Source organism: Chionomys nivalis, chromosome 21 (genome assembly GCF_950005125.1).
Source record: "Chionomys nivalis chromosome 21, mChiNiv1.1, whole genome shotgun sequence".
Taxonomy (NCBI): domain Eukaryota; kingdom Metazoa; phylum Chordata; class Mammalia; order Rodentia; family Cricetidae; genus Chionomys; species Chionomys nivalis.
Window position 1 is genome coordinate 6,567,820 of NC_080106.1, and position 20,781 is coordinate 6,588,600.

At 49.9% G+C, this 20,781-nt stretch overlaps 1 protein-coding gene across 1 annotated transcript; it reads right to left on the bottom strand.

Moving 5' to 3' along the window:
• Positions 1 to 2,740: 2,740 nt before the first annotated feature.
• On the bottom strand, positions 2,741 to 16,778 carry Dpep1 (dipeptidase 1). The gene is made up of 11 exons (XM_057753915.1): positions 16,622 to 16,778; positions 8,812 to 8,969; positions 5,176 to 5,308; positions 4,835 to 4,967; positions 4,573 to 4,723; positions 4,330 to 4,399; positions 3,909 to 4,085; positions 3,742 to 3,826; positions 3,591 to 3,666; positions 3,273 to 3,408; positions 2,741 to 3,197 (listed from the first exon to the last, which is right to left on the bottom strand). Exons 2-11 carry the CDS (start codon positions 8,919 to 8,921, stop codon positions 3,030 to 3,032), a joined length of 1,239 nt encoding a protein of 412 aa, XP_057609898.1. The 5' UTR covers positions 8,922 to 8,969; positions 16,622 to 16,778; the 3' UTR covers positions 2,741 to 3,029.
• Positions 16,779 to 20,781: the final 4,003 nt, after the last annotated feature.

The following is a 20,781-nucleotide window of genomic DNA, read 5'->3' on the forward strand; positions in this document are numbered from 1 at the left end:
ACTCAAAGAGATTTCTCCTGCCTCAGCCTCCTACTTGCTGAGATGACAGGTGTTGTACCACCATGCCTATCTTGAGTAGATGTTGTTAAAGTGTGGACATATTCTCCAATATCATTTAGTGATGCCATTCATTCTTTCAAGGCTTAGAATGATGCTCCTCATGGAGAAATAAAATTCAATTTGTTGAACTTATGATCCTCATATTTCTACTGCCCAAGTGGTGGGATTACAAGCATGCAGCACCAGGTAAGATCTGTACTGTACTGGTGATGGATCCCAGGGCAAGCAACCCATTAATTGATTTACATACCAGTGTCCACTTTTTTTTTTTTTGGTTTTCCAATACAAGTCCTCACTCTGTAGCTGGCCTGGAACTCACTATTTACACCAACCAGCCTGGCCAAAACTTACAATGATCCACCTACCTCTGCCTCTTGAGTGTCAAGATTAAAAGTGCACTACCAAGTTTCACCCCACCCCCACTTAAAAATTTTAAACATTTTATGTATATAGTTATTTTGCCAGTGCAGTGTCTGCAGAAGCCAGAAAAGAGCCAGAGATCCCCCTGAACTGGAGTTAGAGACAGCTGTGAGCTGTCATACAGATGCTGGGATTCTCTGGAAGAGCAGCCAGTGCTCTTAACTGCTGAGCCATCTCTCAGCTTCTCTCAAGCCCCACGTTTTATATTCCCGCTTCCTCATGTGGAAATAACCTTTCTACAGCAGGAGGTTACACTCACATCTCCTAGTGTGACTTGTATAACCCTGCCCTTTTCTGCTGGTGTTCAGCATCAGTGTTATTGTGCGCTCCATGTATTCTCCCTATTTTCTATAATCCGTATGTATTTCTTATACCGGACTATAATAATTAGAATTATAACTTTTTTATTTTTAAAAATATTCATATATAGCCGGGCGGTGGTGGCGCACGCCTTTAATCCCAGCACTTGGGAGGCAGAGGCAGGCGGATCTCTGTGAGTTCGAGACCAGCCTGGTCTACAGAGCAAGTTCCAGGACAGGCTCCAAAGCCACAGAGAAACCCTGTCTCGAAAAACCAAAAAAAAAAAAAATTCATATATTCATATAGTTGCAGAAGCAGCAAGAACTGATCAGAGTCTTTCCCTGTAGCCTGGACTGATGTCAAGTTCCCAATCTTCTTGACTCAGCCCCCTGAGAGCCAGGGTTATAGGTCTGTAACACTATACTTGTATACTTAATGTTTTTTTTTGTTTGTTTGTTTGTTTTTTGTTTTCGAGACAGGGTTTCTCTGTGGTTTTGGAGCCTGTCCTGGAACTAGCTCTTGTAGACCAGGCTGGTCTCGAACTCACAGAGATCCGCCTGCCTCTGCCTCCCGAGTGCTGGGATACTTGTATACTTTGTAATGTATATTATGTATACATTACAGTATATGTATAATGTATATAATACAATTTATAATATGTAACATTATACTTAGGTCTAGGATTATTTTAGGATCTCTGTGACTTTACTTTCCAGCTGACAAAATGTGGTGTAATACATCGGAAATACACCAGGGGGACCTTTCTCACAGCTTTGGCCAGATAATGGGTACAGAACCCTGTACTAAGCATTTCCCCCTCTGCATTGATCCTACATAGCCACAGATGTTCCCCAAGGCATTTAGACCAGACTTGAGAAGGATGCTGCTCGGTGGGACATGTTGTGACAGACACAGGGACAAGACCAACTCTCGTTCTGTGCTAACATCCACACACTTGGGTGTGGGCAAGCCCCTATCATTGCATTCCTTGGTAGCCTGGCACATGGAGGATTCTAAAAGCCAACCGGAGACTGGGGGTAGTTGGTAGCATGTTTGCCTAGCATGCACCAAGTCCCAGGTGTGACCCTCAGCACTATATAAACCAAGTGAGGTGGTCTGTACCTGTAATTGGAGCACTTGCGAGGTGAAGGCAGGAGATTCAGAAGTTCAAGATTATCCCATGGTTGCACAGTGAGTCGGAGGACCACCATACATGAGAGCTTATTTCAAAAAGTGAAAACTTTAAAGCCAGGTGGGTGGCCCTGTGGTTATCGTCTACCCAGCTCTTTTTCAGGGAAGGTAGATCTGAAAGGGACAGAGACATATGGCCATGGGGCTTCATATACTCAGGCAGTGATATCCTTCACCCTTTGCGGGTCCCTCTCAGCAGGTAAGGACAGGCTCTCGACAAAGAAGTCCTTGCCCGTGGCCATGAGGAGTGTCTCAGCAGTATGGACTAGAAAGAAGTCCTTGGCCACTCAGCAGGACTGCTCCATGCTGTCCCTCACAAGGTTATTCATGAGACTCATCCTTGAATGTCCTCATTGGAAGGCCTGATCCCATTTTGCTAGCAGTCATGCGAGACCACCTCTGTCTCTGTGAATCTGGAAGGACCTACTGTTAGCTGAGTGAGAGCCTTGGAGAGTCCAGGAACCCATCCCATCTGGATCCTGTTCTCCAAGGCTCCTGGCTCCCTTCCCAGCACTACAGAACCCAGATAAACATGGTTTATGTGTGACTCTCATATGGTGTGTGTCAGAGTACATGTCCCATGTGTGATATATATGTGCATCTGAGTGGCTGTATGTATGTGTATGGCTGTGGGCACATAGGTACATGTTGTAGGGGTGTTATGTACATGGGTTAGTGTTGGGGGGAGGTAGCCACTGGAACCTGGACCATGGTTTTTTAAACTAGCCAATGCCCACGTGAGACATCTGGGTTCCTTCGAGGACTCCCCTCCAAGAACTCAGCTGTTCCTGTGTCCCTGTTCACACGGGGACCATTCTCAAAATTTGCTCTCCAGATGCTCGGAAGTCCCTCCCAGGGCCTGGGTACTGACAACATACATACTCTGCACTTAAAGGGATCATGTCGTTTATTGTGTGCATGTGTCTTGAACTGTCCCCGGGTCAGCACACTGCTTGTTTGGGAGAGGGTGTGTTTCTGCATGGACAACATGTGCTCTTGGGTTGTCTAGTCTTCCCTGAGCTCTGAGAGCACTGAAAGAGGTGCTGGTCCTTAGGATGTCACAGAAGATTCAGACTGAAGAGCAAGGGAACCAGGAAGGCCAGTAGAGCCCCAATCTGGAGGTGGATGCTGGGGGCTTGTGAGTAGCCATAGTCTGTCCTGCAGGATCCACCCAGCTCATCCAGTTGGATAGGCTCTTCCTCCGGAACTTGCATGTTATTGCTTGCCTGGAGACAGACCCAAGTTAGGCAGCCTGCGTGGGTGGGCAAAGGGCAGGAACCCAAATGGCCCCTTTCTCTCACCAGTTCCACTTCAGAGAAGACCCGCAGCAGGTTTTCAGATAGTACACCTCTGACTTCCGTCTCTGTCCAGTTCCTCCTCAGAAGCTCCGCTATCAGATCCGGGTACTTGGAAACATCCTCCAGTCCCGCAGGAAGCCTACACCAAGACCAAGAATCCCAGGCATTGCAGACAGGACACTCTCCAGCCATTCAAAGGCCAGAAGAGCAGGCTTGCAGCAAAATGCCCTGCACTGTACTAAGGACACTCTCCCTCCCCTGTCCCATCAGCACACATCAGTAGGATCATAACTCCATCAGAAAACAAGATGTCGCTCTTACTCTGTAACGCCATCATAGTCCCCTCCAAGGCCCACAGCCTCAGCGCCTGCCACCTTCTTGATGTAGTCCAGGTGGTCTGTAGGGAGTAGCAGGTGTGGGTCTTAAGCGAGGGCCTCCCCCACTTGGTCACTGTGTGGTCATGTCCACTTACCAGCCACTTGGGACAGGGTGGCATCCTTTGAGCAGGACACAAAGTAACTATAGAAGTTCACCATCACCAGACTCCTTTTGCTCTTCTGCTCAGAGAGGGGTGGGGGTGAAGATTGGAGAGGACCCACAGAAGACAAGGGGCTCCCCTTCCCTCTTCAAATTCCTTACCACCAGCTGGAGCACATCATCAGGTACATTCCGCCTGTGATCACACAGGCTGTAGGCCGAGGAGTGGCTGAAGATGACTGGGGCCTCAGAATACTTCAAAGCATCCTTCATTGTCGCCACGGACACATGAGACAAGTCAATCATGACACCCAGGCGGTTCATCTCCTTCAGCACTTTCTGGGGGAGGGGGAGACAGAATTGGGTACATCTCACAGACACTGGGAACTTGGGGCATGGGAGAGGCAGTGCTAGATAGGTGTGAATTAACCCTTTAGTGGCTAGAGATTGTGGGGTACTCAAGATGCAGCAATTTGAACGCTCAGGGGTTCCAACAGACTTAACCCTGGAAACGAGGACTGTCAGCTCCATGTGACTGAGGAGGACACCAAAGTCCACTGAGGCATGATACTTCCCCCCTCACCTTCCCAAAGACTGACAGTCCCTCGCTCTCAGCCTTGTCATCTCCCTTGTCGACCATCCAGTTGTCGGCCCTGAAGAGAAGCACACGTGCGTTTTTCCAGGGTGCAGAGAGAAGTGTTGCCCTCACCTGCCTAGCCGACAAGGCCTGGCCCGGAGCTCGGGAGAGTTCTGGGTACGACAGAGGTCACACGTTTGGCTTCCTCGTCTGACCACATCCCAGGGGCTTCACAGCAGGACCCCTTACCAGGGTGTGTTGCAGTTGTGGGTGAGGGTCAGATACCGCATACCCAGATGGTAGAGTGCCCGCAGGACGCCCAGGCTGCTGTCGATTAAGTGACCACCTTCTACGCCAATCAGACTGGCCACTTTCCCCTCTCTGAAAGCCTGTTGGATACCTACAGAGAACCAAGGAGAGGGTTGGCACTAAACATTCAGGATTCAAAGTCCCACCCTCTACTCAAGACCGAGCCTGGCAGGGGGATGTTAGTGCCTTGATGGGACACTACCTGAGCTGCTGGTGACACACGAGAAGGTCTCAGGATATCGTTGGCACATGCGGTGTATGACATCCATCTGTTCCAATATCCTCTTCACAGCGTCTTTGTTTTGGGTGTCACAAGGCAAGTACGCGGACCAGAACTGGAGGCCAAGGGAAAGAGTGGATAGCCCAGACTGCTGATTTCTGAGTCCACCCCAGTGTATACGTGGGTCTGTTCTTCTGCCCTTTCAGAAGCCCCGGGGGCTGGTTCAGACAGGTGTGCCCAAGAGGCATGCTTCTCTAAGGCAGGCCCACAGGGAATATAGGGGAGACCCCAGTGCAGAACAAATGGGAGACCAGAGGATGTACCTGCCCCCCCACAAAGCCAGCCTTCAGCTTGGGGATGTTGGTGTGCGTTTCGGTCAGTGTGTTCAAGTCGGCCTTTGAGATGTTCAGCCTGTTGTTGAACAACTTCAGGAGTTGCCAAGGTAAGTCGTTGTGCCTGGAGGGAAGAGGGGGGGCGTGTTCAAGATGGATTAGGAATTCAGAACCAACTGGTTTGCAGACTGCCCTTCTCCAGTTCAAAATCCTCAGTTCAAGACTAACAAGCAGGCCTCTGAGGAGGAATGCCTCTGAATGGAACACACCTGCACGTGGGTGAAATTCCTAATTGCACTCCAGGTCAAGGGACCATGAGCTGAGTATGGTTAGACTGGGCTTCTTATGCCCCCCCACCTACCCCCCTCCCCCACACAAGGAGAGGGTAAACCCCTGCTATGTTGCAAAATCACCTGGGCCTGGGGGGCTGGGAACCAATACAGGAACAGGAAGATGACATTTTCTTTCTCTCTCTCTCTCTCTCTCTCTCTCTCTCTCTCTCTCTTTCTTTTTTTTTGAGACAGGGTTTCTCTGTAGCTTTGGTGCCTGTCCTGGAACTAGCTCTTGTAGACCAGGCTGGCCTCGAACTCACAAAGATCCACCTGTCTCTGCCTCCTGAGTGCTGGGATTAAAGGCGCGCGCCACCACCACCCGGCTGGAAGATGACATTTTCAAAGATTAAGTTTGCCCCTTGCAGAGGCAGGTGGGATCTCTGTGAGTTCGAGGCCAGCCTGATCTACAAGAGCTAGTTCCAGCACAGGCTCCAAAGCTACAGTGAAACCCTGTCCCGAAAAACCAAAAAAAGAAAAAAGTTTGCCCCTTGCAGGGAAAGCCAGGACACATAAGGAGTAGCCTGCCCCATCCTTTTGGGGAGTGAACCATCACTCATAGGATTCTGGCTCATCCTTGTCTATTCCTATGGCAAACCCCAGCTCGCCTTTGGCCAGTTCATCTCTGACCCCAAAGGGTTTTGGTCCTCTGAGTTCCTAGGAGTCTCAAGGAAGCCAGTGCTTTCATGGAGGAAGGACAGGGCCACCAGCTAGCTCCCGAGCTAGTACAAAGGCTTTTTGTCACCTCTGCCTATGCTACTACGGAGCCTGAGTTGCCCAGGAGCACTGGAGGCAGTGTCAGGCCCAGTAGAACGCTTGCCACAGATCTGCCCACACTGACTTCCATGTGTGGATGCAGAGAGTGCACCCGCAGTGTGCTGTCAGTCCTGTGGCTGTGGCCTGTGCTGGGCCCTCGAGGCTCCTGTAAGGTGAGCAGAGACAGTCCTCCTTCCCCAGCTCTGGCTCCTCCCATCTCCCATCCCAATCTCAGTTCTTTTTTCCTACATCTAAGCTTACTGTTTATTTTTGGGTTTTTTGTTTTTTTTTTTTTTTTTTTTTTTTTTTAGTTTTTCGAGACAGGGTTTCTCTGTAGCTTTGGAGCCTGTCCTGGCACTAGCTCTTGTAGACCAGGCTGGCCTCGAACTCACAGAGATCCGCCTGCCTCTGCCTCCCGAGTGCTGGGATTAAAGGCGTGCGCCACCACCGCCCGGCTGTTTTGGTTTTTGAGACAAGGTTTCTTGGTAGCTTTGAAGCCTGTCCTGGAGCTCACTCTGTAGTTGGCTGACCTTGAATTTACAGAGATCTGCCTGCCTCTGCCTCCTGAGTGCTGGGATTAAAGGTATGCTCCACCACCGCCCAGCTGAGTTGTTTTTTTGTTTTTAAATAGGGTCCTTATGTTATGAAACATGAGTGTTTCATAAAATCCAGTGTGGCCTTGGCCTTAAGCCTGCAGTGAGTGACCCTTTAGCCTCAGCCTCCCAAGTGCTGGAGTTACAACGGAAAGTACATACACCCACATTATATGATGCTGCCTCAGGTTTGTTGAGTCCATGTACTATCAGCTGCCTATCAGTTCTCCTTCACCCTGACTCCATCCGCTCCCAGTAATGACTTCCCCAAAGCTAGTCAGTCCAGGAAGCTCCTTTGGAAAGCTCAGAGGATGTGCCCCTCCCTAGGACTGGTGCCCAAGTCACCCCCCAGCAAAGAGACACATAAGCTTCTGTCCCTGTATGTGAACTCACACCCAGAAGATGTCCATGAATGGACTGGACTGAACTCATCCCTCTTACCCCACCCTTTGCACTTGGCACAGATCTATCACGACACACTAACTGAATGGATAAATGAATGGGTATGGGCCAGCCAAGGCAACCTTGGCAGCTCTCTGAGGCAAGGCTAGGTAGGCTCCAGGAAAGGGACTTTAATCTTTTGCCTGAGTACACTTACAGTCTATCTAAGAAACTCATCTCCATCATGGGTACTGGGGAGGGGTGGAGTACTTGAATGGAGTCCTAGATGCCTCAGGAGCCCCCTGCCATACTTGTCCTCACTCTCCCCCACCCTCTTTGGGAAGACAAAATAGGGCCACAAGACTCCTGTCTTCCGAGGGAACAGAGCCACCTCGGCCAGGTCAAACTGCAGTGCAAAGCTCCTTATGCCTCAGGGATTGAGAGTGCTGGTGGGAGGAGATCCAGTAGAGACTTCCACCAGAACCCAGTGAGAGACAGATTGGCCAGCAGCAGCAGGCAGACGAGACAGCTGGAAGACTGGCCTTGCTTCGGCCAGGAGAGAAAGGGTGGGAAGGAGCTGGCAAAGGTCTTCCAGTGTTCTAGCAAGGTCAGAGGGATCAGGTGGTGTGAGCTGGACATATGAGACACCCCCCACATGCACTGTGATCTCCACAAAGGAACAAGAGAGGCACTGAGGCATTTGACTCTCAGTTGGGCACGAGATGGGGGAGAGACAGAAGGATGCTCAAGAGGACCTTCTGTAAAACTCTAGGATAACTCTGAAGCCATTTTTGACAACTCTGAGGTCATTTCTGAGGCCTCCCTGCAGTAGTGCTCCCCCCTCCCCTGGGAACCAAGGACCTAACAACCACACATGCACCTACTGGAATGTTGGGGATTTTACATCTCCCTGTGTCCTGTGGATGTTCTCCAGATAGAACTCAGTTAATGAGATTGGGGCAAGATAATCCACAGATATTGACTCAGTTCCTCAGATACGGTTAGGATGACTCACAGATGTTTTCCCCCCTTGTTTCTGTGGCTTTTTTTACTTTAAAAGTAGCCTGTACCAGCTATTCGGGGTCCTTGGCTTGAATGCTGAGTGACCCTGTCATGACAGAATTAATTAAATCCTCTTGCTTTTACATCAATTGTGGTGTGAGGGTGGTCTCTTGGGGTGACTTCTCCTCGGTGATTGGACTTCAGGGTCCAACACTTCTTGGGGTAAAGCCGCCCGCACCTCAGCTTTTCAGCTGAGATCGAGGTAGGGGACTTGGATCTCTCCCTCAGATATACGACTAGAGAGTTGGGAGACCTCAGAATTCCGCAGATGCAACCAAACTCTGAGCTTTGGGAGCCCTGGGAGCCAGGTGCTGAGATGCTACCTCCTTCCTTTCTTGCCCTCTTTTCCTGAAACCTTCCAGGTTCTGAGATTCTCCACCAAAGAGCTGAGACCAGAAGAAGATAAGAACCATGGTATGGGGCGGGTGGGGGGGGGGAACTGAGCCTCCTAGCAGAGGTTCAGAAGCTTCTGGCCCTTGCAGGCACTTCAATCGGTAGCCACTCACCCATCGATGACCGGTGTGGTCTTCATGATTTCCTCTGCCTTCTCCCGGAATGTGTCGGATGCACAGATGGCCAGGAGAGACCAGAACCACCAGATGATTGACATTGCCATGTCCCCAGGGATCTGCTTCCACAGCTGCCTTGGCAACTCTGTTCTGGCCTATACACAGAGGGAAAAAAAAAAAAAACTTGTCTAAGAGCCAGATGGAGCTGCTGTGCCCGTCAGGAGAAAGGACAGAGGCCTTTGGTCCAGGTAATTAAGACAGAGAGTCCTGTTTATAACTCCCAGTGTTCAATGAGTAACCACTCCATTCCCTTTCAGGATAGATAGCACAGATGATCCCACTAGCTGTTGCTGTATTGGCTAGATAGAGGCATAAAAAGATACTGGCGTTCCAGACCCAGAGAAGAGTCCCAAAGGGGCTGGTACAAGACAGTTTCTTTGTTATCTAGCTTGCTGGCACATCTACTCTTGCTACCTTTATGCAGACCTGCCCTTTGGGGCTCAGTTTACTGAAAGTGCCCAAATTCTTTTTTTTTTTTTTGAGACAGGGTTTCTCTGCGGTTTTGGAGCCTGTCCTGGAACTAGCTCTTGTAGACCAGGCTGGTCTCGAACTCACAGAGATCCTCCTGCCTCTGCCTCCCGAGTGCTGGGATTAAAGGCGTGCGCCACCACCGCCCGGCTGAAAGTGCCCAAATTCTGACCGGCCAGGGTTACAGCATCCAGAAAGGGTCCCCCTGGGCCTACCCAGCTCCAGGCAATACCTGGTGCTTTCTTTCCCCCGACCCTGAGAAGAAAGGTCATTTCTTTGTCAGGTGCCTGGGCCCCTGGGCCTCACTTTCCCTCTGGTTGACAGCACCTCAAATGGTTGCTGGGGAGACTGGGTCAAGTGGCAGCTTTCAATGTACCTCACCATTGGAGAAGAGCTGTATTTATGTCTTCTCCCCAACTCCTATGGTCTCTTGGCAAAGAGGTCCCAAGAATCCTTAATACCAGGACCCTATACAAAAAATGCCACTCACTCTCCATGTACCTTGTGGTACAAGACATCCTAGGTGTCCGTACACATGCTACCCCCAATCCGTGCCAGACAAGAGGGCATGGGCACCTCCTACTTTGGTAGCTGCCATAGTTGCCCGGGCTTGCACCGTGATCTGTGCCTGTGTTTTAAGGCTGAGATCACAGCATGGCCACCACGCCCGATGCTTTCACTACATTTCTCGTTATTGTCCCTTCTTGAACCCCTATGCTTGGCGTGTCCATCTTCCTGTCACTCTTTGAGACATTTTCTTTCCTGGTTTACTGGTCTTACACAACCCCATGTACCTCACAGAATCCTGAGTGCCTAAACCCTGGTCCGCCACATCCCTTTAGGAACAGTTCGCCCTGAATTCCTTTGTCTTTTTTTCCTTATTTTCTTTTGTGGTGTTTTTCTTGTCTGCAATTCTTTCTTGGGTAAAATCTCCTGAAATACTGTGGTCAGGTCTGCGTCCTCACTGAATGAGTCCGGCATCCCTCCCCTGGGTCACTGTGGGAATGCTGTCTTGAGCCCTGGGTCTCCAAACCTGGGGGCATCTCTTTGTCTACGATGCTTCCCCAGGAAGGGCCGAACCCTCTGTTTAGACCTGCTTGGCTCTTGACTATGTACTTCTTCCCACGCGTGAGTTCAAATCTGTTGTTGTGGAGCCAGGGTCTCATGTCACCAACTCCCGCACTGAACTCTTTTTGCTCTTGTTTAGTTTTTAAGACAGGGTTTCTCTGTGTAGTCCTGGCTATCCTGGAAGTCACTCTGTAGAGCAGGCTAGCCTTGAACTCAGAGTTCTGTCTCTATCCGAGTGCCTCCTGAGTGCTGACATCAAAGGCGTTGATTGCCTGGCTTGGCCTTGGACTCAGCTGGGCTCAGTGTCCAGCACCCCTCACCCAAGTGCCAGGATTATACATGTATGCCACCGCGACCATCCTGGATTGCTAAAAACTACTTTTAAATTTTCTCCTGTCATCCCTGTATTGGTTTAAAAGTCCTAGTGGGGCTGGGCATGTTGCTCAGTGGTACAGCATTTGCCTAGAATATACAGAGCTAGGATTCAGCTTCAAGTGCTGAAAACACAAAAACAAAACAGTGTGGCCTCATGGACTTCCGGTTCAGATCCTGGTTTCCTACACTGTTGGTCCCTTCAGAATTTTATGAGTTGGTCAGATTTTTCAGCCTCAGCTTCTTTGAAACTGAGGTCATTGTGCTAACTTGCTTATTGGTAGAAAAAGAGAGTGGTTCTCAACCTAACGCTACAACCATTCAATATAGTTCTTCATGCTGTGATGAGCCCCAACCATAAAATTATTTTTGATGATACTTCATAGCTATAATTTGCTATTTTATGAATATCTGTTATGAGACCTCTGGGTCTCAACCCACATGCTGAGAGCCACTGAGGTTTTTTGGTTTTTTTTTTTTGAGGAGGTTCTTTTTAATCAAACTAGACATTGTATTACCCATCTAAAATATCTGTAATACTATACCCGGGAGGCTGAGCCAAGAGGATGGCAAATTTGATGCTAGTGTAGGCTATAGAGTAAGATCTTGTCTTTAAAAACTGTCTATTATACTGAACTTCTGATTGTCCCACATTCTCCCACTGGCGCCATTATCACATTCTCACAGTCTCCTGATACAGCAGCCTCCCCTCAGCACCCAGCTCTCCCCCTTTCCTCCAGATGCCAGCATCTGACTTTGCTTCCTCCGGGATTCCTGGCTGGCAGCTGGGAGCCTGTGGTTTCCACATATCATCTGTACTTCCACGGTTCCTCCTCTTTGACTTAGCCTCTGACTTGATTAGGACAAGCCCTTGCAACATTCTCTGGCAGCGGGTGTGGAGGGGCTGCATCTCTGAGCTTTTGCAAGCCTGCATTATGTCTATTCAGCGTTCACACCAGGTCAACAGTTTTGTCGAATGTGCAGTTCTGGGGCGTAAATCATTTCCCCATGAGCCTGAAGGCTCTGCAGTCTGTCTCACTTGAACTGTTGCTAGGAACAACATCAGGTCAGCTGATACATAAATAATAATAATAATTTATTGTTCTAGTTCTTTGTGGAAGATGTGCTTTTTCTCTGGGCATTGCCACCTCTTCAGCCTGACAGTTTTGTGCTTTCTCGATGAGTGACATGCTTTTGAGTCTTTCTTTTTTTTAAAGACAGGGTCTCACATGTCCTCCAACTCATTAACTGAGAGTGACCTTGACTTTAGGATCTTCTGGCCTCCTACTGCCCAACGTGGGATTACAGGTGTGTCCTAGTACACCTGGTTTATGAGGCTCTGGGAATAGAGCCCTAAAGCTTCATGATTGCAAGAAAAGGACTCTCCCAATTGAGATTCCTAGCGCCCCTTTTATGGACTTATTCAGACATACGTGTTACATTTTGTTCTTATTTGCCCCTACTAACCCTCCCAGCCTTCTTTGTCACTTGTGGGTGTGTCTAGGTGGATGTGTGCTTGTGTGTATGCAGGTACACACATATATGCAAGCATTGTAGCCCACAGGCTAGACCATTTTGTTTTTGGAGTGGGTAAAGTTGAACCCTAGCTTTGTGTATACTAAACCAGAGGTCAGCCTTTGGCATTGTTCCTCGGGAACAGGGTTTTTGAGACATGGTCACTCACTGGGACCTGGGATTTACTGATTCCACTAGGTTGGCTCCGTGAACTCCAGTGACCCGCTTATCTGTGCTTCTCCCAGACAGCATTTTATGTGAGTGCCAGGGATCAATCTCAGGCACGCATGCTTACGGGGCAAATATTTTACGTGCTGAACTACCTCCCCACACCCTGCTCTTCATTCTGAGGTGATGTCTAGGCTGGCCTTGAACTTTCTATCTTCCTACCTACCTAGGTTCACACTCCTGTGCCCCGCCCTGTTGCAGGTTTTCCTGTGAGCGTGTGTATGTGTGTGTTTCTTTTTCTATGCCCTTAGGTGATTTTCTCTCTTTGTCTTCATGTTTGATTTCAGAAATTGTATATTCAACTTCCCAAGACTGCCTTCTTGTTCTTTCCCTTGGCATTCTGCTCTGGTTATGAAAACCACATCCGTCTGTAGCAACACTATTTTCTTTTGTCCCCTTCGGTTGACTGAATGAACTCCAGCCTCCGTTTTCCTGTTTTCTGGATTTTCTTCCATTGCACTGATAGCATTCCACGGCCAGCTGGCGATTCCTGGTCTTTCCTACTTGATGTTGAAGACTAGAGCAACAACAAAGTTGCTGGGCAGGACTGTGGAGGGGGGCGGCTCTTTCTCAATTTGGGCTTAAATGCAACAAAAGGAGCCCACTGCAGCAACAGGGCCCTCAGGAGAACCAGAAGCGCTGACGAGAAAAGCTGTCCTAGTTCTGGAGAGTCCATTTATTTGTTTGTTTGTTTATTTATTTCTAGACAGGGTTTCTCTGTGTTGCTTTGGAGCCTGTTCTGGAACTAGCTCTTGTAAATCAGGCTGGCCCCAAATGGTTCTGGACGATTTCTGTTTCAGGAATGTCTCTTAATGGCTTTTCTCCTTCCTTGGCTGAGTTTTAGTTCCCTCTATCTGTCCCCCTCTCTGTCTCTCTCTCTCTCTCAGGCTTTTCCAGACTCTCACAGTCAACCGACTCCAATGCCAGCTCTCGGCCACATCTTTGCTGAGTTGGGGAACTCCCTCAGCTCGTTATCACCACACAGGGCTCCCTTCAGGAGTTCTTCCCTGCTGCCTCTCCTTCCCACAGTGTGCTGACACCTTTGCCTTCTGACCAGCCCTTTCTGCTCTCCTGGTATTGCAGCTTTTTCTTTAATTTTTTTTCCTTCCTTCCTCTTGATGGTTAAGAACAGGATTTAGACACACCCTGCTGATACCTTCTAGAGGATTCAGTACGAGGAGGGCGGCTACCGTGTTTTTTCTTTTTTTTCTTTTTCTTTCTTTCTTTTTTTTCTTCTTCGAGACAGGGTTTCTCTGTGGTTTTGGAGCCTGTCCTGGAACTAGCTCTTGTAGACCAGGCTGACCTCGAACTCGCAGAGATCTGCCTGCCTCTGCCTCCCGAGTGCTGGGATTAAAGGCGTGTGCCACCACTGCCCGGCTCCTGTGTTTGTTTCTATCTTGACTTGGTTTGTGGTGAATTTTTTGTTGTCATTGTTCTGTTTGGTTTAGTGTTTTGTTGTTTTTAAAACAGGATCCCTTTCAGCAACCTAGGCTGGCCTTGAACTCTCAGTGAACACACGTCTTAGCCTCCTGGGAGCTTGGATGACAAGCTAAGTTTCACGTGGTAGCGTTTCTGTTCTCAGTTATTTCTTCCAGTGGGATGAAAGTCGTGTATGGCATGGTCTCCGGTAACCTCAGTCTTGACTGACCTAGATGCTTCACCATGGAAAGAGCCAGGACCTGACTGGGCATCAGCATTCTGGGGTGTGTTTGGCTCAATTCCACACCATAGAACAACTACAGGAAAACAGCTGGGTGATGGGCACCGGCGTAGGAGCACTCGCTCTAGAGCAGGACAGCTCTAGTTCAGGTTCCTGACTGTGACAGATCTATACGTCCCTGATAGGGATGTGCCAAGACCTCCCAAGCTGTACTTTTTACCATGTAACATTGACACAGGCTCCTCTGAGGGGTCAGCTGACAGACTTGAGGCACAGACGGTAGCGGCCCAGAAACCAAATGGCTTCTTTGGCTCATCCAGCTCTTGTTTTTTTTTTACATTTTTAGTTGCTTTTTGTTTTGTTTGCTTGTTTGTTTGTTTGTTTTTCGAGACAGGGTTTCTCTGTGTTGTTTTGAAGCCTGTACTGGAACTAGCTCTTGTAGACCAGGCTGGGATTGAACTCATAGAGATCCACCTGCCTCTGGGATTAAAGGCATGCGCCATCACTGCCTGGCTTACATTTTTACTTGCTCTCTTTCTCTCTTTTTCTCTGTGTGTGTGTGTGTGTCTGTCTGTCTGTCCATGTATATTGCATAGCTATGTGCATGTGTATGATTGTAGTATGTATTCACACACTGCTTTCTACCTGCCTTGGTGATCTCTTCTCAAGAGATCGGCACCAGCCAGTGCCTCAAGTTTATTTTCAAACTGACAGTTGCCTTGAACCACGTCCTTTTATCAGTGCTAGTCAGTAGAAACACCGAGCTCTTAGCCAGGCACGTGCCTTTAATCCCAGGAGTCAGAGGCAGGAAGATTTCTGAGTTCAAGGCCAGCCTGGTCTACCAGAGCTAGTTCCAGGACTGGTACCAAAGCTACAGAAAAATCCTGTCTCGAAAAACAAACAAACAAACAAAGAAAAACATGCTCTTCCCAAAAGCAGAAGAATCACCATAAAATAAACACACAGTACCTAAACAGTGCTGTTCAATTCCAATCAGAGCCAGAGAAAATGCCATGGCGAGCAACAGTGAACCATTTCCCAACCCAGAAAATGTTCCATTGAGCAGGGTTACTCCAATGGGCCTGGAATGACTAAGTTCTGACACTGAAGGCCCCGGGAAGGATTACTAGCCAGAGCTTCTTACAGTTTCTTATACCAAGCCACGTTGTGATGTGGAGCCTTAGGAAGCTGCTGCCAAGCTTCTCTTGCCATCTGAGACCCAAATGTGCTAACTTGACACTGATCGTGCCACCAGCCAGCCACGGAGTGGAAGAGACAACTGCAGGGCAGCACAAGACCTCAGATCTACCACGTCCTCCAATAAACACAGGTCACAGAGCACATCCGAACCACGCACGCACGGGTAATGCCCACACGCAGCAAAAATACAGACACGCTCCTCGCACGTCTATAAATCTACACGTTGCAAGTGTACTCCGTCATAAACACCATCTGCAGCAAACACGTGTGGACACACATATCCACATTTGAAGGTTACTCTCTGTGCAGAGGTGTCATTGCAAACACAGGTCTGCCAGGTCCCACACATTTTCACAGATCATCACAGACAAGAAACACTTGGGCACACCCCTAACAAGCAGTTCCAGGTGTGTGGACAAGCTATGAATATATGTGTGAACTTTCCCACGCATGTTAAACAAGCATATACTCAAATCCTTAGACAGGAGGCTGCATGTGGAGCGGGGACCTGCATGTCATCTATCCTTATGTCCTTTCCTAGAGGATGTCACTGGGTCACAGATGGCCCGGCAGACTACCCTATCTACCAGCTGCATACCAGGCTGGCTTCCACAGAGATACCCCCATATCCACACAGAGATACCCCCATATCCGCACAGAGATGTCGCCCAGACTGCTGAATCTTCAGCTCCAACAGCCAAGCCCTTACCCTGACCTCTATCCCCAAAGTCTAGCTCCCTCCCCAGGGGCCTTGTCCTGTGGTACCTCAGGCCACCTGAAGAATAGCCTTCACTGCTGTCACCTCCAGGTCGTCCTCAGGATGGTGAATCCTTTGTATCTCTCCTTATCCTGCCCAGGAGTCCTGCACCACTCCTGGTGAGCTGCCCCACAAGGTCCTCTTTCTCTTTTATCACCCCAACGCTCTAGCTGCATCTAAAAGGGTCCTGCTTCTAGCTGCTGCTCCCCCCTCCCCCACACCACCTTGGGCATCAGATACATGCCTTTTGCTCTATTGAGCCCCCTCTGTCCATGGCCTGAAAGTCCTCAGCCTTGCAGACCCTCTCCCTTCGAGCTGTGGCATGATGTCATTCCCTGGACGTACAGACGCTGCTCACTATCTGTCCTCACTCTCCCCTACTCATGGGATGCTTTCTACCCAGAAATGGAAAAGACTTTCTGTACCTCATTATTGCTTGGCCTCTACCCAGGTCTACTCCCCAGCACCCCGACACTCACCAGGAGCACACGCAGGTTAAGGGTGGGTACAAACGTCGCTTCAGTCCTGTAGTTGAAACCCAGAAAGACATCCAGCCTGCTCCCGAGTCCTCCAGCTTTGAAGGGCCACCTCTTTAAAAGGGAAACTCCCCGGGGCTTCACAATGTGCCAAGGAGAGCAGACAGGGCTAATGCCTCACACATGTCAGCTGCTCCTTGTCTCCGACAGGCACGCAAGCCCTCAGTGACGTAGAACATCCGGTGGGATCCGGGTCTCTGGGTCAAAAATCTGGGAGGGTGACACGCCTTTGGGGCCCTCCACCTCAGAGGTCATGGCTTCAGCATCAAGCTCTCTGAGTTATGCACCAGGTTAACTAGGTTCTGCTTCAGGATAACTGAGTTAAGAAGCCAGAGGAGGAGTCTGGGCCGTGTGTGTGCACTCCTGGGCTCATTTTGCTGAGCTCCATGTTCTTGGGATTTGGAGCCATGTGTTCGGTTTTCCTCCATCTTCTGATCCCTTATGACTCCCCTCGTCACGGAAGAATGACCTGTGCTTCTCCAATCTAGGATGAACCAGCCGTGCTGGGGACAGCCCTGAGGGGCTCTGGATCCTTTATTCAAACGAGGAGGGTTTTCTCCATCCTCCTCATAAGGAGAACCAGAAGCAACCTCAGATTGGAATGTCCTCTGGCAGAACTACAGGCCTTTTGAAACTGTGGGAGGGTCTGGTGACTTGTGGTGAGCTGGAGGCTGGGATTCAGTGTGGCTCCAAGATTCTGTGGTGGCAGAGGGCAGGACATCCCTGGTGGGCTTTGGGAGATGGGCGGGAAGGACAGCTCCACCCGAGGGATATCGTAGGAAGAGCTGCTCCCTCTCAGAGCTCTAGCTATTCTGTATGGAGATGAGGACAACCTGTTTATCCACTGCGCAGGTCTTGGAAGGGGCCAGGGGACGGACACAGTGGAGGAGCCTGAGAACAGACTGGTGACCTCCCCACCCTAGGTGAAGGGATGTGGAGGAGGGGGACGCAGACAGGGACAAACCATATCTGCTCTCCCTCTCCCTCTGGAGCCCATTACCTCTACCTTAGCCACCCAGTGCAGAGACCCCACTCCTGTGGGTACAGGGGTGGGCCAGGATCAGGGAGAAGAGGGTGAGGAGAGTCCCTGTCCTGGAGGAGACAAGGGCTCTGGATAAGGACCCAGCAAATAGATCTACCCCACATTCGGATAGCTTTGGGGTCCCTGCTGACTCTGGATACCTAGGGTTCTCAGATGCCTCCTGAATCTTGAGTTCATTTAGGGGTTATCAGGTCAAGTCTCCAAGTACCCAATTTCTGCTTGGGGTCTGTCTCCTTGCACAGTTAGAAGCTGGGTGGTGGTGGCACACACCTTTAATCCCAGCACTCAGGAGGCAGAGGCAGGTGGATCTCTGTGAGTTCAAGGTCAGCCTGGTCTACCGAGTGAGTTCTCTAGGACAGGCTCCAAAGCAACACAGAGAAACCCTGTCTCGGAAAAAGAGAGAGAGAGAGAGAGAGAGGAAGCTGGGCAGACAAGGGACTGGGACTAGGAAAGGATGGTGGTACCTGGCCTCCTAATTCCTGCTGGTACCCCTGGGAAGCTCATCAATATTTCTGAAAGTCCCTGAAGAGAATTTAGCATGCTGTTAAGCCAACTTGGCTCTCATCTTCAGGCTTAGCTTTCTTGGTTCTTCACAGACCAATTCCCGGGGTGGGGGTCCCTTTATGAATCTAACTCTCTGTTTCTGTTCCCTTTCTACCATACCCTATTTTGACTTCTTTTTTTTTTATTTATTTTTTTTTAATTTATTTTTTTTCATGCCCAGTGGGCTGGTATCTTATTTTTTTTTTTTAAAAAAAGATGTATTTATTATGTATACAGTGTTCTGCCTGCATGTATGCCTGCAGGCCAGAGGAGGGCACCAGATCTCATTACAGATGGTTGTAAGCCACCGTGTGATTGTTGGGAATCGAACTCAGGATTTATGAAAAAGCAGCCAGTGCTCTTAACCTGTGAACCATCTCTCCAGCCCCCATGAGTCTTAATTGCAATAACAAGCAGTTGTTCCCCAACCCTAGCTAAGCAGAGGCCTCCTACAGACCTCCAATGCCCTGCTACCCACCCCTCAGTTCTTCCCTCTAGCTGGGTTGACAATGGCCAGAGCTTACTATTGCTTCCCAGGATTTTTGCCTTTTATGTGCAGATCTTGCCCTCACTTCCTGGAGATGTCTCAGCCCCTTGGGTCCCACCACTCAATGTGCTTCGCTTCCTTGGTGAAACCGTCACTGTCCTGGCCTTCTCCAAGCTGTCCTTGGGCACCACTTGGATTACAGGCCTCAAGTGATATCATCAACCCCCAGGGGTCCCTGTGTTTCAGGCTCTCAGGTGGCTCCAGGGTCAGCAACTCAGTACCCCCCAGAGCCCTTCCACAGGCCTGACACTCAGAATCTACACAATCTGTGCCATGGAGTCTGAGAACTATGTAATGTTCTCTGGATACCTCCTGCCCCAGTTCTTGACTGTGAGCTTTTCTAGCCTTTTCCCCCAGGCATCTGTACATCTGTTAAGAGCCCGCCCCTCCCTCTCACAGAGGCGGAGAGTCATTCCTCATAGCTAGTGTCTCCACTGGCTGACTCTATAACACTCTGCAGGCGAGCCCTGCCATATCCGTCCTGAGACTGTCTCCTGACCTCCCCCTACCTGCTGCTGCCCCTAACAGATAGTCCGTTAGCTGCCTGAATGACCTTGCTCTTATGACTGCCCCATTCTCTAGAGTCCCCTAGAGCCTAGCCCCTATTCCCAGGCCCAGCTGCTTCTTGAGCACCTCTGGCTGGAGACTGGCTGGAGATGGGGCTCAATGCATTGCCCCATCTTGTAGCATCACGGCCTCCCCTCTTCCTGCTTGCTCCAGCAGACCTTCCGAATCTCTGAAGTGTCTCCTCACCATAGGATGGTTAGTTTTACGTCAGAGTGGCTGGGCCTCAGGATTCCAGAACAGGTCACTTTCTCTCGGAGTGGCTCGAGATATTTCTAGATGGAACTCGCAATCCTAGGTAGGCGGGCCTGGATGGAACGTGTGTTTCCCACGTGCAAGCGCGCTCCTCCAGCTGCTACCCACGTAGGGGAGTCTTCACCTGACATTGGCATCAGCTGGACTCCGGCATTCTGGCCTCCTGGCTTGCTAGGAGTGGAACCAAGTCTCGGTAATGAATCTCTACACACTACCCACACTTCTGTCGGCTCTGTTTCTCTGGAGACCTTGTCTCACGCAAGCGTCCTTCAGTAAACCTGGCCAGAGGAGACTGCTCTCACGTCTCACCTCCTGCAGGCCCCACTGATACCTGGTCGGCTTCTCTTTGTGTTCTCAGTACAGTGGTATGCCATTTTTAGCCTAGCTTAAAGGCTACTCAGAGGCCCCATCCCCACAGAGAAGACCCTTAGGGGAGCTTTCATGATGTACAACCTGACCTCCCCTTCAACACCACTCATTCTCTGCTCCACCCTATCTTTGTTTTGTTTTGTTTGTTTTTCGAGACAGGGTTTCTCTGTAGCTTTGGAGCCTGTCCTGAAACTAGCTCTTGTAGACCAGACTGGCCTCGAACTCAGAGATCCGCCTGCCTCTGCCTCCTGAGTGCTGGGATTAAAGGTGTGTGCCACCACCACCTGGCCTCCACCATCTTTGTGGCCCATTCTAACCCTCCAGGAATGCTCAAGGCTACAGGACATTTGCATCCGCCCAGGGCCTCTCTCAGCACCTTCTCGTGCTTCCTAGCCCCCCCCCCCCCCAGCAGCTGCAGATCGCTCAGGGTTGGCTTCTTGTCTGCTCCTTCCTCTAAGGAGAAGTCCATGACCTCAGAGGTCTAGTTTGTTCATTCTGGTGTGTTCCGCCAAGAGGGAATTATGAAGGGTCAAGGCGTAGAGTGCAGACTCAGTCTTTCCAGAGCCCGTTTAGCCATTCTGGCTCCATCGCTGCCTCCACGCTTGACCTCCATGTTTGCCTCGGATCCACTGCTATGCTTGGGAGTTCAGTTGGTTCTGAGGCAGCTGGAGCATCTGGCGGGAGGGGAGAAGAGTGGTTCGTTGCCAGGACTTTGCATCTTCTGTGGCTCTGGGCTGCACCTTGTAACTACTGCTGGCCATTCTTTCAGCTTCTAAGCTAGGT